The 17158-nt window shown below is 34.7% G+C and overlaps 2 protein-coding genes across 2 annotated transcripts in view; both read right to left on the bottom strand.

Annotated features, from left to right (window-relative positions):
• LOC144544351 (cysteine-rich receptor-like protein kinase 15) overlaps window positions 1-17158 on the bottom strand; it is a 50861-nt gene extending 33703 nt beyond the window's left edge. The window contains exons 1-3 of the mRNA XM_078292844.1: window positions 16312-17158; window positions 16013-16048; window positions 9898-9984 (exon numbers count right to left, since the gene is read on the bottom strand). Coding sequence (XP_078148970.1) covers window positions 9898-9984; window positions 16013-16048; window positions 16312-17113 — 925 coding nt within the window. The 5' untranslated portion in view covers window positions 17114-17158. The remainder of the gene's footprint in view (window positions 1-9897; window positions 9985-16012; window positions 16049-16311) is intronic.
• LOC144544354 (putative cysteine-rich receptor-like protein kinase 31) lies at window positions 7051-9744 on the bottom strand (the record flags this gene model as incomplete). The annotated part of the gene is made up of 5 exons (XM_078292849.1): window positions 7051-7583; window positions 8155-8305; window positions 8952-9195; window positions 9301-9511; window positions 9604-9744. Coding segments are annotated over 5 exons (1116 nt in total), but the record flags the coding sequence as incomplete, so codon positions are not given.

The following is a 17158-nucleotide window of genomic DNA, read 5'->3' as shown; positions in this document are numbered from 1 at the left end:
GTATGAATAAAACCCGTTAAGGGTATACCCGCCCGTACCCGCCCGTACCCGCCAGCTAGGGTACCCGTGCCCGAGCCCGGGTATGGGTCGGGTACTCGGGTATGCGGGTACGGGCAAAAATCGGACCGGACCCGTTATTTTGGACCAATACCCGACCATACCCTACCCGAGTTTACCCGTACCCGACTAAACCCGTACCCGAGTACCCGTAGCCGTATACCCGAGTTACTGTTCATCCCATTTCAAAATTCAAAAATTCTGATTTTTTCCCCCCCAAACCAACAAAAAAAACCAGAAAAAAAGGAAAAAACCAGAAAAAAACCAAAAAAAACCAAAAAAAACAAAAAAACCAGAAAAAAAAACAGCAAAAAAATAAAAATAAAATAAATACCCGTGCCCGCCCTACCCGTACCCGTACCCGCCTTACCCGTCAAGGGTACACGGGTAAGGGTATAGGGCGGGTAGGGTATGGTTTTTGAAAACTATACCCGCCATACCCGTACCCGAATACCCTTCTACCCGAGTATACCCGTACCCGAGTTGTACCCGTACCCGAGTCGGGTATACCCGGGGTACCCGTACCCGCCCGAGTATTAGAACACTACTGACGACTGAATGTGTATTATATTCTTGATTCTTCTTTAGCTGGAAGCCTGGAAAATCCTAATACAGTAAGTTCCTCCCAATGTTGCTTCTTCTTTTCAACAGAACATCTGAAAGAGGAAATAATATATCGTTGCCTCCTTGAGGAATTCACATCCTCTGAGATATCTCATATTTTGCTTGACTTTTTGGAAAATCTCAACCGTTTAAATACGTTATGCACGAATCTCAAAGCACAAATAATACTGACCCTTGCGCTATCCCCGAATAGGCACCATACACGTCGGTCACGCAAAAGTTGAGACAGCTCAAGGATACGCACTCCTCGTCGGGGATAGCGCAGGGGCCAATATTATTTGTGCTTTGAGATTCATGCAGAACGTATTTGAAGAGTTGAGATCTATAAAAAAAAAAAAAAGCACTCGAAGTTTGAGATATCTCAGAAGATGCGCTGAGATATCTCAACTTTTGCGTAACTGACATGTACGGTGCCTCTTCGGGATAGCGCAGGGGTGGTATTATTTGTTCTTTGAGATTCGTTCATAACATATTTGAATGGTTGAGAATTTTCGAAAAAACACTCAAAGTTTGAGATATCTCAGAGGATGTGAATTCCTCCTTGAGGTCCCATGTTCTAACAGCGTGGTCCGTAATATTACCATTTTCTTAGAAAATTTGTGATCTTTTAGAAAATTACTTTCGTCACTTTAGATCAAAGGTTGGTTATGTAAACTCAACATTTTTATCTTTTGCTTTTAATTTTAATCTATAATAGGATTGAATCGACAATTCCTCGATCGAATTCGAACATCTCTTATGTATTCTAGAATACCATCTAAAATATTACTTGCATTGTTTTGATGATTAGCCAACCTCGACAAGAAATCCGCAATCAACAATTTATAACCCTACACCAGTACATTAACAAAAAAAAAATGAAGACGAAATTACACATGCATTCACATCCATCAAAGACCACGAGAAAGAGAAAAAACTGAAAAAAAATGTTGCCACGTGATAAATCAAGCCAAGTGAAATGCACAAAACAGCAACAATCAAAAGATTAAGTGATTCATGTATGAACAATTCAATATATAACAGTGAATTCCTTCGCTTACCTCATTTCTTCTTAACTAAATCAGATACTAAGATTTTTTTTGGAAGAGATGAGTTTGTCTCGAATTGAGCAGAACCGTTATACATGTCAAACCAGGGCTAGCAACTAGAGCCGACTAGACATTTGCTAACGGGTTACCCGTGACCCGTTCCGGGTTACCCGTTAGGGGTAACGGGTAGGACGGGTAAAGGGGTAGGTCGGGTACGGGTAAAACCCGTAACGGGTAGACGGGTAATTTTTCCAAAACCTCTATCCAGTCCGTTTATTACCCGTACCCGTTGCAGGTTGACGGGTACGGGTACCGCGGGTACGGATCCGGGTATCCGGGTACGGGTCCGGTCCGCCCGGTTTTTTTTTTTTTTTTTTCTGTTTTTTCCCTTTTTTTTCTGTTTTTTTCAAAAAATTCAAATTTTTTTGAAGTGAAACGGGTCGGGTACGGGTAACGGGTACGGGTATGCGGGTAGATGGGTACGGGTAGGCGGGTACGGGTATGCGGGTAGATGGGTACGGGTAGGCGGGTAGACGGGTACGGGTATAACGGGTTTTTTTTCAAATTAGGTTGTCCGGTTCGTTTATTACCCGTACCCGTCTACCCGTTTGTACCCGGGCAACGGGTACGGGTAGCTCGGGTAACGGGTACGGACCGGGCAAAACGGGCTGAACCCGTTAGGGGTTTAGCAAACGTCTAGAGCCGACCCAGCGGATTTATGGACTCACTCAAAAAATACCAATGTATGGTGGTTTGCCCAAGGAATTTAAGAAGGAGAATCACAATATAGAGGACAAGGCACACTAAAGCCAAATCCCCTATTTTATAGTGCAATGATTCCTTGTCGGTAGAACTAACTGGCGATTGTGTTGGGTACAGGACCAGTGCACACCAAGTGTTCGACTAAATTCCCCTGACAACCATTTGTCATGAAAGATCCGAGAACTCAAGGAGAGGCAACGGAGACATGATAAGTATTTTCCGGATTGTTTAAATTCATCATATTATGTCCTTCTTGACTGCCCCAGAGGCTGCTCAACATATTTGTGCAGAAAAGATTTGAACGGCCTGGATTTTGATAGGTCAACTCAAAGTTTGAGATATCTATAGGATGCAAATTTGGATTGACCGTGATTTTGTGGTAATGGTCTTATATATAATCAAGTTTCAGCATGTTATTTTTGCTTCTAGTTCAATCCAAAGAGTTGGTTTGGCCTCCCTTTCTTTCCCTTAACCTTTATGATCTAACATATTGAGCACAATTGAAATCAGCAATCGAGTATACCATTGAATTTAGTCAAAGAACCAAGAAGTTTTTGGGAGTGGCAAATCTGATAGGTCCAGCCTAGAGAAAAAGAACACCACAACCTTGACAGTACAGCTATGTTGCATGGATACGGATATGGGTATCGTGTCGGATACGATACGGGTACGGCAATTCTCAAAAATAGAGGATACGATACGTCTATTATATATTTATTATTTTTAATTATTTTATATATTGTATTTAAGATAATCATAACAGAAAATAAATTTGTATAAATAATTAAAGACTTAACCAAAGAATATATTAAATACTATAACTACTAGGAGATACCACAAGAGAAGCTCTAGTGGAGTGGTAAAACATTTTAACCCGAAATTTTTATTGATAGAAAAATTGAAAAAAAAAATATTAAAAACGAGAATGGGTCCGTAGAAATTTGAAAAACAGGAAGGGATACACGGCCCATGGCGTCCTTGAGGGACGCCATGTAAAACTCCAGTCCGACGGAAAAAAAAAATTGAAAAACCCTAGGACGCCATGGCATGGTTTACCCCATGGGACTCCATGCTTTGGCTTAGGTTCGACGGAAAAAAATAATAATAATAATAATAAACCATGGAACGCCATGCCCCAACTTAGTCCATTCAATAAAAAGGAAATTTCGGTGATAATCACCCTTTGTATTAATTTATATGGAAAGGTTCTCTGATTATGTTGGTATAACAAAGATCCAAATTTTAATAATTTCTTATATTTTTATGTGTTGTCTATGTTTAGTTTTGCTTGGCTTGGTCCAATAGATGTTTCTATAATGACGTAATGATCTTGTCTTTTGATTGTATCTAAAAAATTCTTGTGTAACTTCTGATGGGTTTGTTGAAATATCTAATTTTGAAAAAATAACATATTTACATACATAGTGAACACTCCAAAGTTAATTGTTTCTTATTCAATTTTGCTGTAGGCTCACCATCCTATTTACATTTGGCAAAATTTTGTCAGACAATAGTATATCAGGAGTGAGAGGGAAAAGGTAAATGGACAATGGATTCCTTTTTTTATGTTTTTTCTTTCCAAAAATGGACTGAGTAATATAATAAAAAAAATGTAATACAATAATTTTTCTGCTTCTGCAGTGGATTCCAAGAGTTTAGATGTGTAAAAAGAGACCTCTTGTTAAAGACATTAAAAAATGAGGTTCCCACTGACACTATCAGATATTCATAAAAAATTGTGAGCATACAGGACTGCAACAGTTAATTATTTGATGAAACACACTATTTTGAGCATATGAAATATTGGCTATACAACAGTTAATTACATTATATGAAACAACCTACATATTCAAATAAAGACTTGCACATACAGGACTGCAATATTTTATATTCATAACCGAAATTTTTTGGAGAGGAGAACACCGAAATTTCCTTTTTATTGAACGGACTAATTTGGGGCATGGCGTCCCATGGTTTATTATTATTTTTTTCCGTCGAACCTAAGCCAAAGCATGGCGTCCCAGGGTTTTTCAAATTTTTTTTTTTCCGTCGGACTGGAGTTTGGCATGGCGTCCCTAAGGGACGCCATGGGCCGCGTACCCCTTCCTGTTTTTCAAATTTCTACGGACCCATTTTCGTTTTTAATATTTTGTTTTTCAATTTTCCTATCAATAAAAATTTCGGCATTTTAACACTCACCTAGGAATCCCCAGTTCGATTCACGCAAGGCAGGAAAAAAAATTCAATTTCATGGGTGTATGCATGGTGCACGGGTCCAGGAGCCGTTCATGGTCGCGGTCCACATGCACGTATCCAGCCGTGTCCCATTCGTATCGGACGTTTCGGACTGTATCGGCACGTTTCAACGCGGTATCGAAGACCGTATCAACATGGTTGGGACACGCCAGCTGGCGTGTCTGATGCATATTGCGGCCGTATCGGAGACGTGTCGGTGTCGGATATGTGTACGATGTGTTTCTAGGAGTATCAGGGTAACATAGCAGTACAGGTATCCTCTCTAGTATCCCTTTGGACTTTACATATATCAAAATATTTATTTTGATTAAATCCATCAGGCAGAATTAGGCTCGTGGAGCCCCATTTCTCTCTCAAAAGTTGAGGAGAGACTGTCAATAACTCAAAATTACCAAATTATATTTAGCTGTTAATTATACACAATTACATAAATGAAATGAGATGGTACCATGTTCAGTTTATTGTCATCCTGAATTTGAACTACCCAAGTAATTGAGATCATGGATAATGACATTTTTTAGTATAATCAGCAATTCAGCATACAATATTTCTGACAATCATGTTATCTTTACGGGTTTAATATTGCTCGAAAAAACTTGCGAGCTGAAAAAAGAAAGTGTTCACCTTGTCAGGGTTGGTACCTTTGTCAAGCAATATATTACTCTTAGATCTCTTTGTAAAAATTTTAACCGTATTCCTCATGAGGTAATGTACACCCCAAGAAATCCCTTGAGTTATTTTGTGCCACAGTTCCTACCAGGTTTTGGAAATAAATATCCCTTGTTGCATTGAGAAAATACTAATAATATTATAGTTAAGACTTTTTTTTTAAGGTTGGCGGTTTTGACCGCCAACAATATATTTATAAGAAAAAGGTTTAATTACACGAGTTGATAACTAAAATTAGTAATTCATCCCAGCACACCAGCACATTGAAAAATAAAAATATTTACATCAACTTGCAAAAATAGCCGCCAGAAGAGCGCAATATAGCGCCCCTTGACTTGCCCTCTCCTACCCATAACGAGCCCACAAATTAACTTTCAGTGTCGTATCATTGGTTAATACATGTACTGGTTTTCGCTTGTTAGAGAAGAACCGTCAGTTCCTCTCCCTCCATAATGCCTAAGCTCCCCCTGCCCAAACCGTGTTTGCTAGAGCCGTCATTGTGACCGTTCCTCGACGGTTGTTTATATCCCATCTCTCTTTTATTGAACCTCCCATATGGATACTCATATTGTAGTGCCCGAACAGTCCTCTCCAGAAACTCTCCGCATATGAGCAGCTCCACATCAAGTGATCCCGTGTTTCTACAGCTCCCATACCACACAGTTGGCATCCATGTTGCACCATACAGCCTCGTCTTGAGAGTACCTGCCGGGTGAGTATCCTGTTTTGCAGCATAAGCCATATGAATATCTTGACTTTCATTGGTGCTTTCAGTTTCCATAGGCTACCATGTATGCGCGATAGAACTCCCCTCTGATGCAGTGTTTTGTAGGCGGTGGCACAAGTGAATAGTCCCGAGGATGACCATCTCCACCGTAAACCATTGTCGTACTGTACCGAGCATGAAAAGAACGGCATCAGAGTTGACAATACCTGAAGAAAGGGGGAGGCTAGCGCATACAATTGCAAATGTTGTGCTGCTGTAATACCGTGAAGCCTAGATAGTGTGGTTGCCCAAAGACCCTGCAGTTTATGTTCTATTTCCCAGATCCACTTAGACAACAAAGCTTTGTTCTGACAATGTAGATCGATTACACCTAACCCTCCATTTTCCTTTAATGCACAAACTTTAAGCCAATTTACCAGTTAATGCCTTTGCACAGATCCTTACCTTTCCATAGAAAGTTTTGACGCATCCTGTCAATATGTTTAATCACCCCTAGAGGGACCTGTAAGGCTTTCATGTAATGCAATGGCATTGCTGAAAGCATCGACTTGACCAATGTCACCCTCCCTCAATAAAACAAGAAATTAGACGTCAATTGCTGAAAGCACCGACTTGACCAGTGTCATTTGTTAAAATGGTATAGAGTTTTTTTCAAAATGGTACATAGTTTTTAGTATAATCAGCAATTCAGAGAAATTTTATTTTGAAAAAACTCTGTACCATTTTAACAAATGACACTTATAAGGACAGAAAGGCTATTCGTCAATTGTGCCTTCTCTACTCAAATTTGCCAAGGCTTGTTTGGAAGTGCAAATTCAGTTTAGGAAGTGACTCCATGAGAACTGAGATGCCTGAGGTACGGCCTGAGTTACTGTCTTCTTGAACTTTGGTAAATAACAGAATGTGTCTTATTCTTCGCATTGGACATCAAACACAATGTGTCTTATTTAAATTAATTAATGTTTGGTGTGGAAAATTAGAAAATATTACTAATATCCCATGCAGATCTAAACCATAATAGTAGCAAACAGATTAAAAATTGATCCAAATAAAACCACAATAGTAGCAAACAGATTAAAAATTGATCCGGATCATCTCAACAAATTGTTATTTCTACTTTCTGTTCCAGAACTCTCAGCTTGACTTTGAATTGACTGTATGTTTGTTGTAATACTTCCACCTTGACTTGTGAGTGTAGATGTGTCAATCATAGAGCTGCCCATCCCTAATCGTTGATATGTCGGCCAAGTCAGAGAGGCGGTTGGGGACAAATTTGGAATAATCACAGATGGACTGGCAAGCATATTTTTTACAGTTTCCATGGTAGGCCTGTCAACTGGATTTTCTTGTACGCACTGTAATGCTATATGAACACATCTTTCGATCTCTTCTTTGAATTCCTCCTCTAGAATTGGATCAACTAATTCAAATATCGTACCATCGTTCCAATGCATCAATGCCTGTGACAAGGGTGGTTCAGTTAGTTTTTTCTTATAGGTCTGATCAACTTAAATAATATGTTACCTAAACTATTTACTAAAAATAACATATTGTAAAGAAATCATGAAAGCAAATTCTAAAATTTGATTGCATATGAAGTTAGTTAGCATAATGAAAGAATGAGTAAAGAACAATCTAGTCACTAATGCAAGTACATCGAAGAATTAAGAGAAATCAATACAATTCTCCTGGATATAATTATGTTCAATATGTCTGCAACTAATTAAAAATGAGCCCTTCTTTTCATTTAAAGGATTGTCATCTTCTAATAGACAAATAGTATATGCTTTTTTAATTCTACTCAAGGCAATTTTACGAGAAATAAATACAAACAGTGCTTCACAGAAACTTTTCTTTTGTTGAGATGTCAATTAAACTTTCTTATAATGGCATAACTGTGGTTAACGGTCATAATTGAAATCTGCAATTGCAAGAACAGGGATGGCAGAAACAGGAGCATTGACAAATTTCTGAATGGAAATTCTGACAACAAAAGCTATTCCTAAATCTAAAGAAGCTAATGATACTTACATGATCAATGAGGTTTGAAACACGATTTGAGCCAGCAAAGGCGCTATTCTTCTGGCCTGTCAGAATCTCAAGAAGAAGAACTCCAAAGCCATACACATCTGATTTAGCAGAGAAATTTCCGTGCGAAATGTACTCTGGTGCCATATATCCACTGCATTTCAAAGGAAGTCAAATGAATCTGTAAAGCTAAATTGGTGTCGTATTTATGAAAGCGCTTCGCCTGGAGTACAATCCCAATTGATCCTTGTATGATGTGATACACATTTTGTTAGTTTTTCTATAATAGGTTTCAACATACATGATGTTCAGTTTATTAAACCTGAGGTGGTTCCTCAACTGATCTCTATGTGCAGGTTACCGGGTAGAGATATTGACAGCGCAGTTTTGGGTTCATGCAGCACCCAAACAACAAAGTCCAAAAAAGCGCCGCATATGATTCGTGGATGAAGTCAAAACTGATCTGTCAATATCGTTACCCCAAGTTACCTCCAAATTGAGCAACAAAAGTAAAAGAAATAAAGAAGGGAAAGAAATCTAAGTCAATGGGCATAAATTAATTAAACCCTACTTGAGTATCTAAAGGGCCACTAGCACATTGAATGAAATTTAAATATACATTTTATGCAAGGGTGTCAAACAGCTCTCAACTGAAATTCCAGTTGTTACTTACAACCGTATCCTTGGAATGAAATGGTCATAACCCATTATTATTGTTACCCTGGACTTGAATTGTGCAATAATATATCTGTATGTGTTAGATCATTGATAATAACAAGTTATAGTATAATCAATCTTACAATGTTCCGGCAATGATATTTGTATCTTTATGGGTTTGATCTTCTTCGAAAAACCTTGCAAGCCCAAAGTCAGAAATTTTTGGGTTCATATCTTTGTCCAACAATATGTTACTAACTTTTAGATCTCTGTGTATAATTTTTAACTGAGATTCCTCATGGAGGTAATGTAAACCACGAGTAATCCCTTCAATTATTTTGTGTCGCATTTTCCAGCCAAGGTTGACTCGTATGGAGGAATCCTTTGCTGCATTAATGAAAATATCAAAAATCATAATTACCATTAATGGTTTTTTCTCAGAAATTTACTTTGAATAAATATGTACTATATATTCAACAAAGGACTTTGTACCAAAAAGAATCTTGTCAAGACTTCCATTAGGTAGATATTCATAGCAAAGCAATTTCTCTTGCTTTGTTATGCAACATCCAAACAACTGCACCAGGTTCTTGTGCTTGAGTTTTGCGAGAAAATCCACTTCATTCTTAAACTCTATTATTCCTTGGACCGAATTTCCCGAAAGTCTTTTCACAGCTATTTCTCGTCCATCAGGAAGAGTACCCTTATATATAATAATATGTCAGTGATATAAGTAATTTTGTTCTTTATCAGCCAAGAGATAAGGAAAATTACTAGGTAAAAGTGTCGTTGTACCTTGTAAACCGGACCAAACCCTCCTTTACCTAGTTTATTCCTGTCAGAGAAATTATCTGTAGCCGCTTTTAATGCAGTAAATTTGAACACTTGATATTCTGCATTTGGATTTAGGATATATTCCAGTTCTGTTTCTATATTTTATTGTATATACATCGTGTCGTCATCATCATCATCTGTTCAGAAAGAAGACACTCACGTAATCACGTTGTATCATAATGATGAAAAGAAAATTAATAAATTACTCTATAGTCTTCTAGGCATGTAAAATACTCAACAGAATTGACAAATTACTTGTATCTTTGTCTAATGAGCGCTTTCTCCTCCAGAAGATGAATCCAAGCGCAACTAGACCGGAAACAACAGAAACAACAACTATGGCACTAGTGGAAAAACAGGAATCAGGATCGGCCTATCTGGATCGGTTATATGGACACCCGATCCTAATAAGTATCTGGATCGGTTTATTTAAAAAAACCGATCTTAAAAACTATTCAGATCGGTTTTTAGTAACAACTGATCCTAGTTTATTACTATTAGGATCGGTTTTTTGTGGAAACGGATCCTGATACTATCAGGATCGGTTTTATTTTAGAACCGATCCTAATAGTTCAATCATTTGGATCAGTTTTTAGTAAAAACCGATCCTGATAGTATCAGGATCAGTTTCCAACAAAAACCGATCCTGATAATTAAAATATCTCAAATAAATCTTATTAATTGAAATATATCATAAAATAGCATCTGGATCGGGTCTATACATAATAACCGATCCAGATAACTTAAATACATCTAACAAATTAAAATATATCAGAAAATATCATCTGGATCGGTTCTGTACATAAAAACCGATCCAGATACATCCTGATAGTATCTGGATCGGTTTTATTGCTAAAAACCGATCCAGATAACTTAAATACATCTAACAAATTAAAATATATCAGAAAATAGAATCTGGATCGGTTTTTAGCAATAAAACCGATCCAGATACTATCAGGAACGGTTTTATTGCTAAAAACCGTTCTTGATAATTTTTTTTTTTTTTTTTTTTTTTTTTTTTTTTTTTTTTTTTCTAAGTAGCATGGTACTTATCTCTACATTTTCTCTTTAATTATGAGCTTTTGTTTTTGTACTAATTTCACAACTTGTTCAGTTTATATATATATGCTGATGACTAGATGTTATAAATAATTGTGTCGGGAGATTTGTTAGTTTCATATGCCAGAGTGTGTGTCAAGATGCATCTCAACCGTACCCAAGCCAAATGTATAACCTATAAACTCCTACAAATAGCAAGGAGTATTAATTAATTTTCAAATTTAAGGTACAAACACATATATGAATAAGGAGACTTAGTTCTTTTCTTGGATTCCATTGACATGGAATATATATATAGGTAGGTTTCTTTAACTAAGATGCATTGTCTAATTGGAGTGAGAAAAAGGCAGGGAGAGAATCCATATGTACTATATATCTTCAAGCAATACCAATCCTACTTGCTTTACCTTAGAATATATTAATGCCTTAATTTGCTTGTGAAGCAGGTTAGGGACGTATTTTTCAATCTAATTATAAGCATATTTTATTTAATACTAATTCTTATTTTTCCAAATCGTAATTGCAATACCCAGATCTTAGTGGATCGATCTATTTGTGAATTGTTGTGAATTCATATCCATCGTGTGCATATATTTTGTTTTTTTCTCTATTTTTAGAGATGATATTGCATAGTAATTGGTTACTTAATTTGGACCTGTTATGTAGGCGGTTATCCATTAATTACTAATATTTAATTTCCGTTGAATTAGTGTAGATCATTTTAAGATACAAAAATTATATTTGAAATTGCTATATAAATCATTTTAGAAATTGTTTTATAAATTTTCTTATATAATTTTTATATTTTCTTTCCATAAAAATTAAAATTTACTATCTGGAACGGTTCTACAGGTAAAAACCGTTCCAGATACCTATCTGGAACGGTTTTTACCATAGAACCGTTCCAGATTGCAAAAATGACATACCCATGCACATACATATACACATACACATACACATTTTTATACAATTCACTTGTACAGTTATTTATATTCATGTTGAATGTAAATTTTTAAGCTTATCTTTTAATTTTGTAAAAATTTATTTTGTAAAATTAATTTTATATGTTTTTGTTTTTACATAAAGCAGAATTTAGCATACACATATATATACACGTACACATGCACATTTTTTTTTTACATACACATATTTTTTTAAGATACAAAAATTATATTTGAAATTGCTATATAAATCATTTTAGAAATTGTTTTATAAATTTTCTTATATAATTTTTATATTTTCTTTCCATAAAAATTAAAATTTACTATCTGGAACGGTTCTACAGGTAAAAACCGTTCCAGATACCTATCTGGAACGGTTTTTACCATAGAACCGTTCCAGATTGCAAAAATGACATACCCATGCACATACATATACACATACACATACACATTTTTATACAATTGACTTGTACAGTTATTTATATTCATGTTGAATGTAAATTTTTAAGTTTATCTTTTAATTTTGTAAAAATTTATTTTGTAAAATTAATTTTATATGTTTTTGTTTTTACATAAAGCAGAATTTAGCATACACATATATATACACGTACACATGCACATTTTTTTTTTACATACACATATTTTTTTAAGATACAAAAATTATATTTGAAATTGCTATATAAATCATTTTAGAAATTGTTTTATAAATTTTCTTATATAATTTTTATATTTTCTTTCCATAAAAATTAAAATTTACTATCTGGAACGGTTCTACAGGTAAAAACCGTTCCAGATACCTATCTGGAACGGTTTTTACCATAGAACCGTTCCAGATTGCAAAAATGACATACCCATGCACATACATATACACATACACATACACATTTTTATACAATTCACTTGTACAGTTATTTATATTCATGTTGAATGTAAATTTTTAAGTTTATCTTTTAATTTTGTAAAAATTTATTTTGTAAAATTAATTTTATATGTTTTTGTTTTTACATAAAGCAGAATTTAGCATACACATATATATACACGTACACATGCACATTTTTTTTTTACATACACATATTTTTTTAAGATACAAAAATTATATTTGAAATTGCTATATAAATCATTTTAGAAATTGTTTTATAAATTTTCTTATATAATTTTTATATTTTCTTTCCATAAAAATTAAAATTTACTATCTGGAACGGTTCTACAGGTAAAAACCGTTCCAGATACCTATCTGGAACGGTTTTTACCATAGAACCGTTCCAGATTGCAAAAATGACATACCCATGCACATACATATACACATACACATACACATTTTTATACAATTCACTTGTACAGTTATTTATATTCATGTTGAATGTAAATTTTTAAGTTTATCTTTTAATTTTGTAAAAATTTATTTTGTAAAATTAATTTTATATGTTTTTGTTTTTACATAAAGCAGAATTTAGCATACACATATATATACACGTACACATTTACATTTTTTTTTTACATACACATATTTTTTTAAGATACAAAAATTATATTTGAAATTGCTATATAAATCATTTTAGAAATTGTTTTATAAATTTTCTTATATAATTTTTATATTTTCTTTCCATAAAAATTAAAATTTACTATCTGGAACGGTTCTACAGGTAAAAACCGTTCCAGATACCTATCTGGAACGGTTTTTACCATAGAACCGTTCCAGATTGCAAAAATGACATACCCATGCACATACATATACACATACACATACACATTTTTATACAATTCACTTGTACAGTTATTTATATTCATGTTGAATGTAAATTTTTAAGCTTATCTTTTAATTTTGTAAAAATTTATTTTGTAAAATTAATTTTATATGTTTTTGTTTTTACATAAAGCAGAATTTAGCATACACATATATATACACGTACACATGCACATTTTTTTTTTACATACACATATTTTTTTAAGATACAAAAATTATATTTGAAATTGCTATATAAATCATTTTAGAAATTGTTTTATAAATTTTCTTATATAATTTTTATATTTTCATTCCATAAAAATTAAAATTTACTATCTGGAACGGTTCTACAGGTAAAAACCGTTCCAGATACCTATTTGGAACGGTTTTTACCATAGAACCGTTCCAGATCTTTCCTTGGGCGCCATTAATACTCAAACCCACTCAAATCCGTGACCTAAACGGCCCCTTCATCTCCTCAAACTCACTCAAACTCACTCAAACTCTCTCAAACTAAAACCTAGCCGGCCACTTCCTCAAACCTAGCCGGCCCCTTCATCTCCGTCGGCTCCTCCCTCTCCTCCGTCGCCTCTTTCTCCTCCGTCGGCTCCTTCCTATTCCACTCCTCCGTCTCCGTCGGCTCGGTGGCCCCACCTCCCGCCTATATCTCCCTCTCAAGTCCGGCCCTCTTTCTCAAATTCGGGTATGTCCCCTCTCCCTCTCCCTCTCCCTCTCTAAAATCGATTTATTAGATTTCGGATTAGAAATTATTTTAAATTCGGATTAGAATTGTTGCTAAATATTTCGGTTTATTACAAATTGTTGCGAATTCGGTTTATTACAAATTGTTAAGACTTGTTGCTAATTATAAATTGTTGCTTGTTAGAATTTGTTAACCTTAGTTACTCGATCAAGTGTACTTGGTACCGATCCATTGTGGGAATTTTATTTGGTATTTCATAATGTATTGGTTAGATTGGCATATGTGTATTCTCATTACAAATATATTATAGTTGCTAACAAACCTTAATTCGGTTTATTACCAATTGTTAAGACTTGTTGCTAATTATAAATTGTTGCTTATTAGGATTTGTTAACCCTAGTTACTCGATCAAGTGTACTTGGTACCAAGGCATTGTGGGAATTTTATTTGGTATTTCATAATGTATTGGTTAGATTGGCATATGTACATGTATTCTCATTACAAATATATTATAGTTTCTAATAAACCGATCATAAAATGGTTAGATTGTGCATGGTTTAGATTATGTATGGATTAGTAGATTAGATCAATTTTGTGGTCTCATTTTAATTTTATGCATGGATTGGATTATATCCTCTTTATTGCATTGTATAATCGGGTAATTGCATTGCTATTAATTGTTGACATACAATTCAATTTTTTCAAACTTATTATGTAGTGCCCACAACAACCAGCCGGCTGGGAATGTGCATATTATGTCATGTTGCTCATGCAAGACATAATAAACGAACACATATATACTTTTCCGAACTCAAAGGTATGCATTTATATATTTTCAAAAAGTAATTAACCATTGTTGCTTCAAATATAATAAAATACACAATTAATTGTGCATGCTCTTCTATCTTTTAAAAAATGCAGGACATTCCCGCTAAACATACTGTACAACGCTTGACCGACTTACGAAAAATGTGGGTTCAAATTTTCTTGAAAGAGGTACGGTAGACATGAAGTACAACAATTTAGGATGTGTATGTTTATGATTTTTAATTTCGGACTTTATTGTGATTTGTATGTGTAAACATAATTTAGGATATGTAAACTTAATTTGTAGGATGTGTTTGATATCAATCTGTGATTTGTATGCATATATATTTATCAATCTGTGATTTGTATCGGTAGCATATTAATTGGGCCAGCATATATATATATAAATGGGAGCTGGCCAAATAATTAAAATTACATTTTTTACATTCAACAAAACATCTGGATCGGTTTTTATTCAAAAACTGATCTAGATATGAAATTTTTAATAAAAAAAAATATTCGAAAATATTATCAAGAACGGTTTTTATATAAAAACTGATCTTAATAGTTCCTATCTGGATCGGTTTTTATTCAAAAACTGATCTAGATATGAAATTTTTAATAAAAAAAAATATTCGAAAATATTATCAAGAACGGTTTTTATATAAAAACTGATCTTAATAGTTCCTATCTGGATCGGTTTTTATTCAAAAACTGATCTAGATATGAACTTTTTAATAAAAAAAATATTCGAAAATATTATCAAGAACGGTTTTTATATAAAAACTGATCTTAATAGTTCCTATCTGGATCGGTTTTTATTCAAAAACTGATCTAGATATGAAATTTTTAATAAAAAAAATATTCGAAAATATTATCAAGAACGGTTTTTATATAAAAACTGATCTTAATAGTTCCTATCTGGAGCGGTTCCTATTCTAAAACGGATCTAGATAACTACTATTAAGATCGGTTTTATGAAAAAACCGATCCTATTAGGTTCTATTTGGAACGGTTCTTTAAAAAATATAAAACCGATCCTGATATTATCAGTATCGCCTTCATCAGGATCGGTTGGATTCCGTTACTGATATGTGTATATAACCGATCCTGATTCCATATTTTCCACTAGTGTGGAGACCACAATTGTGACAGTTGAATTGGATTTTGATCCTGTATGTTGAATATTTGATTAAATTGTTCAAAAAATTGCAAGCAAACTTTAAATGCTATATCATCTGAGTCAGAGAATTAAGTCATTAACTAAAAAAGGAAGGTGCTCATAGTATTTCCACTCTGTTCAGTTAAGGACAAAAGTACATAACATAATTTTTTGAGGATTATTAATTTCTTTAATGAAATGTTTCCCTTTTTTATTGATGGAAACAACCAAATTCCATAGTTTAAAGTACAATCTGAAAAGGACTATTATTTACCTGCTAATGATGTTGGTGGTGGTGGAGGTGGTCGTGATGGTGGGGGAGGCGGTGAGAGCAATGATACAGGAAATGAGTTAACGTTTATAATAGATGGCTCATACCGTAGGTAGCAATTCCTTGCCATCATCCTCATCCCCAGTGCAGTCCCATTAATTGAGCACCGGGAGAAATGATTAGACATTGCATTCGAAATGCATCTTTGACATTCCTGTGGGGACAAGTTTTTTGTACACTGCACAAGTGCTGACATATTCGTGCCGTTGACCACTTGAGTTGAAAACATTTCTGGTACATATGGTGTTGTCGCACTTAAATTAGTGAACACCTTCATAAGAGATTTCAGTGTTATCTGATCGAGTGAAATATCCAGATTATATAAGCAGAAGGGATAATAGGGATCTGCAACAGAGAGAATGTTCTTGCTGGAGTAGCTTATCAAGCACGAGTCATATTGCACAGTGGCGGTCGCACTCATGGAGCATGGTTGTGTTGTGTTGGACGTGGCATCTTGAAGGCAATTGACACAGTCGACCAGAGTGGAATCGGCGAAACACATTAGTAGACCATAAACTTCGTCGGGGCCGATGCCAAAAGATTTGTTGGAAAAGGCACTGTTAATTAGTGCATCTGTGCGGAGGGAGGAAAGTAGTTTGAAGAGGTTGTATTCGATGGTGGTTCCGATCGCAAATGTATCAGTCTTCGAGCAATTTGGGGAGAGTTGTTTAGCATTGGCATAGCAATTGAATTCTGTTAGTATTAGGAAAGGACAAAGAAAGATAATAGAGAATGGTTGAAGCATACTGTTTGTAAATTTGGTACCGTTTTTGGTAGATGGACTAATTGG

This window comes from Carex rostrata, chromosome 26 (assembly GCF_964058835.1).
Source record: "Carex rostrata chromosome 26, lpCarRost1.2, whole genome shotgun sequence".
NCBI classification, from domain to species: Eukaryota; Viridiplantae; Streptophyta; class Magnoliopsida; order Poales; family Cyperaceae; genus Carex; species Carex rostrata.
Note: the sequence above shows the minus strand (reverse complement) of the source record. Positions and strands in the feature narration are given on the sequence as shown.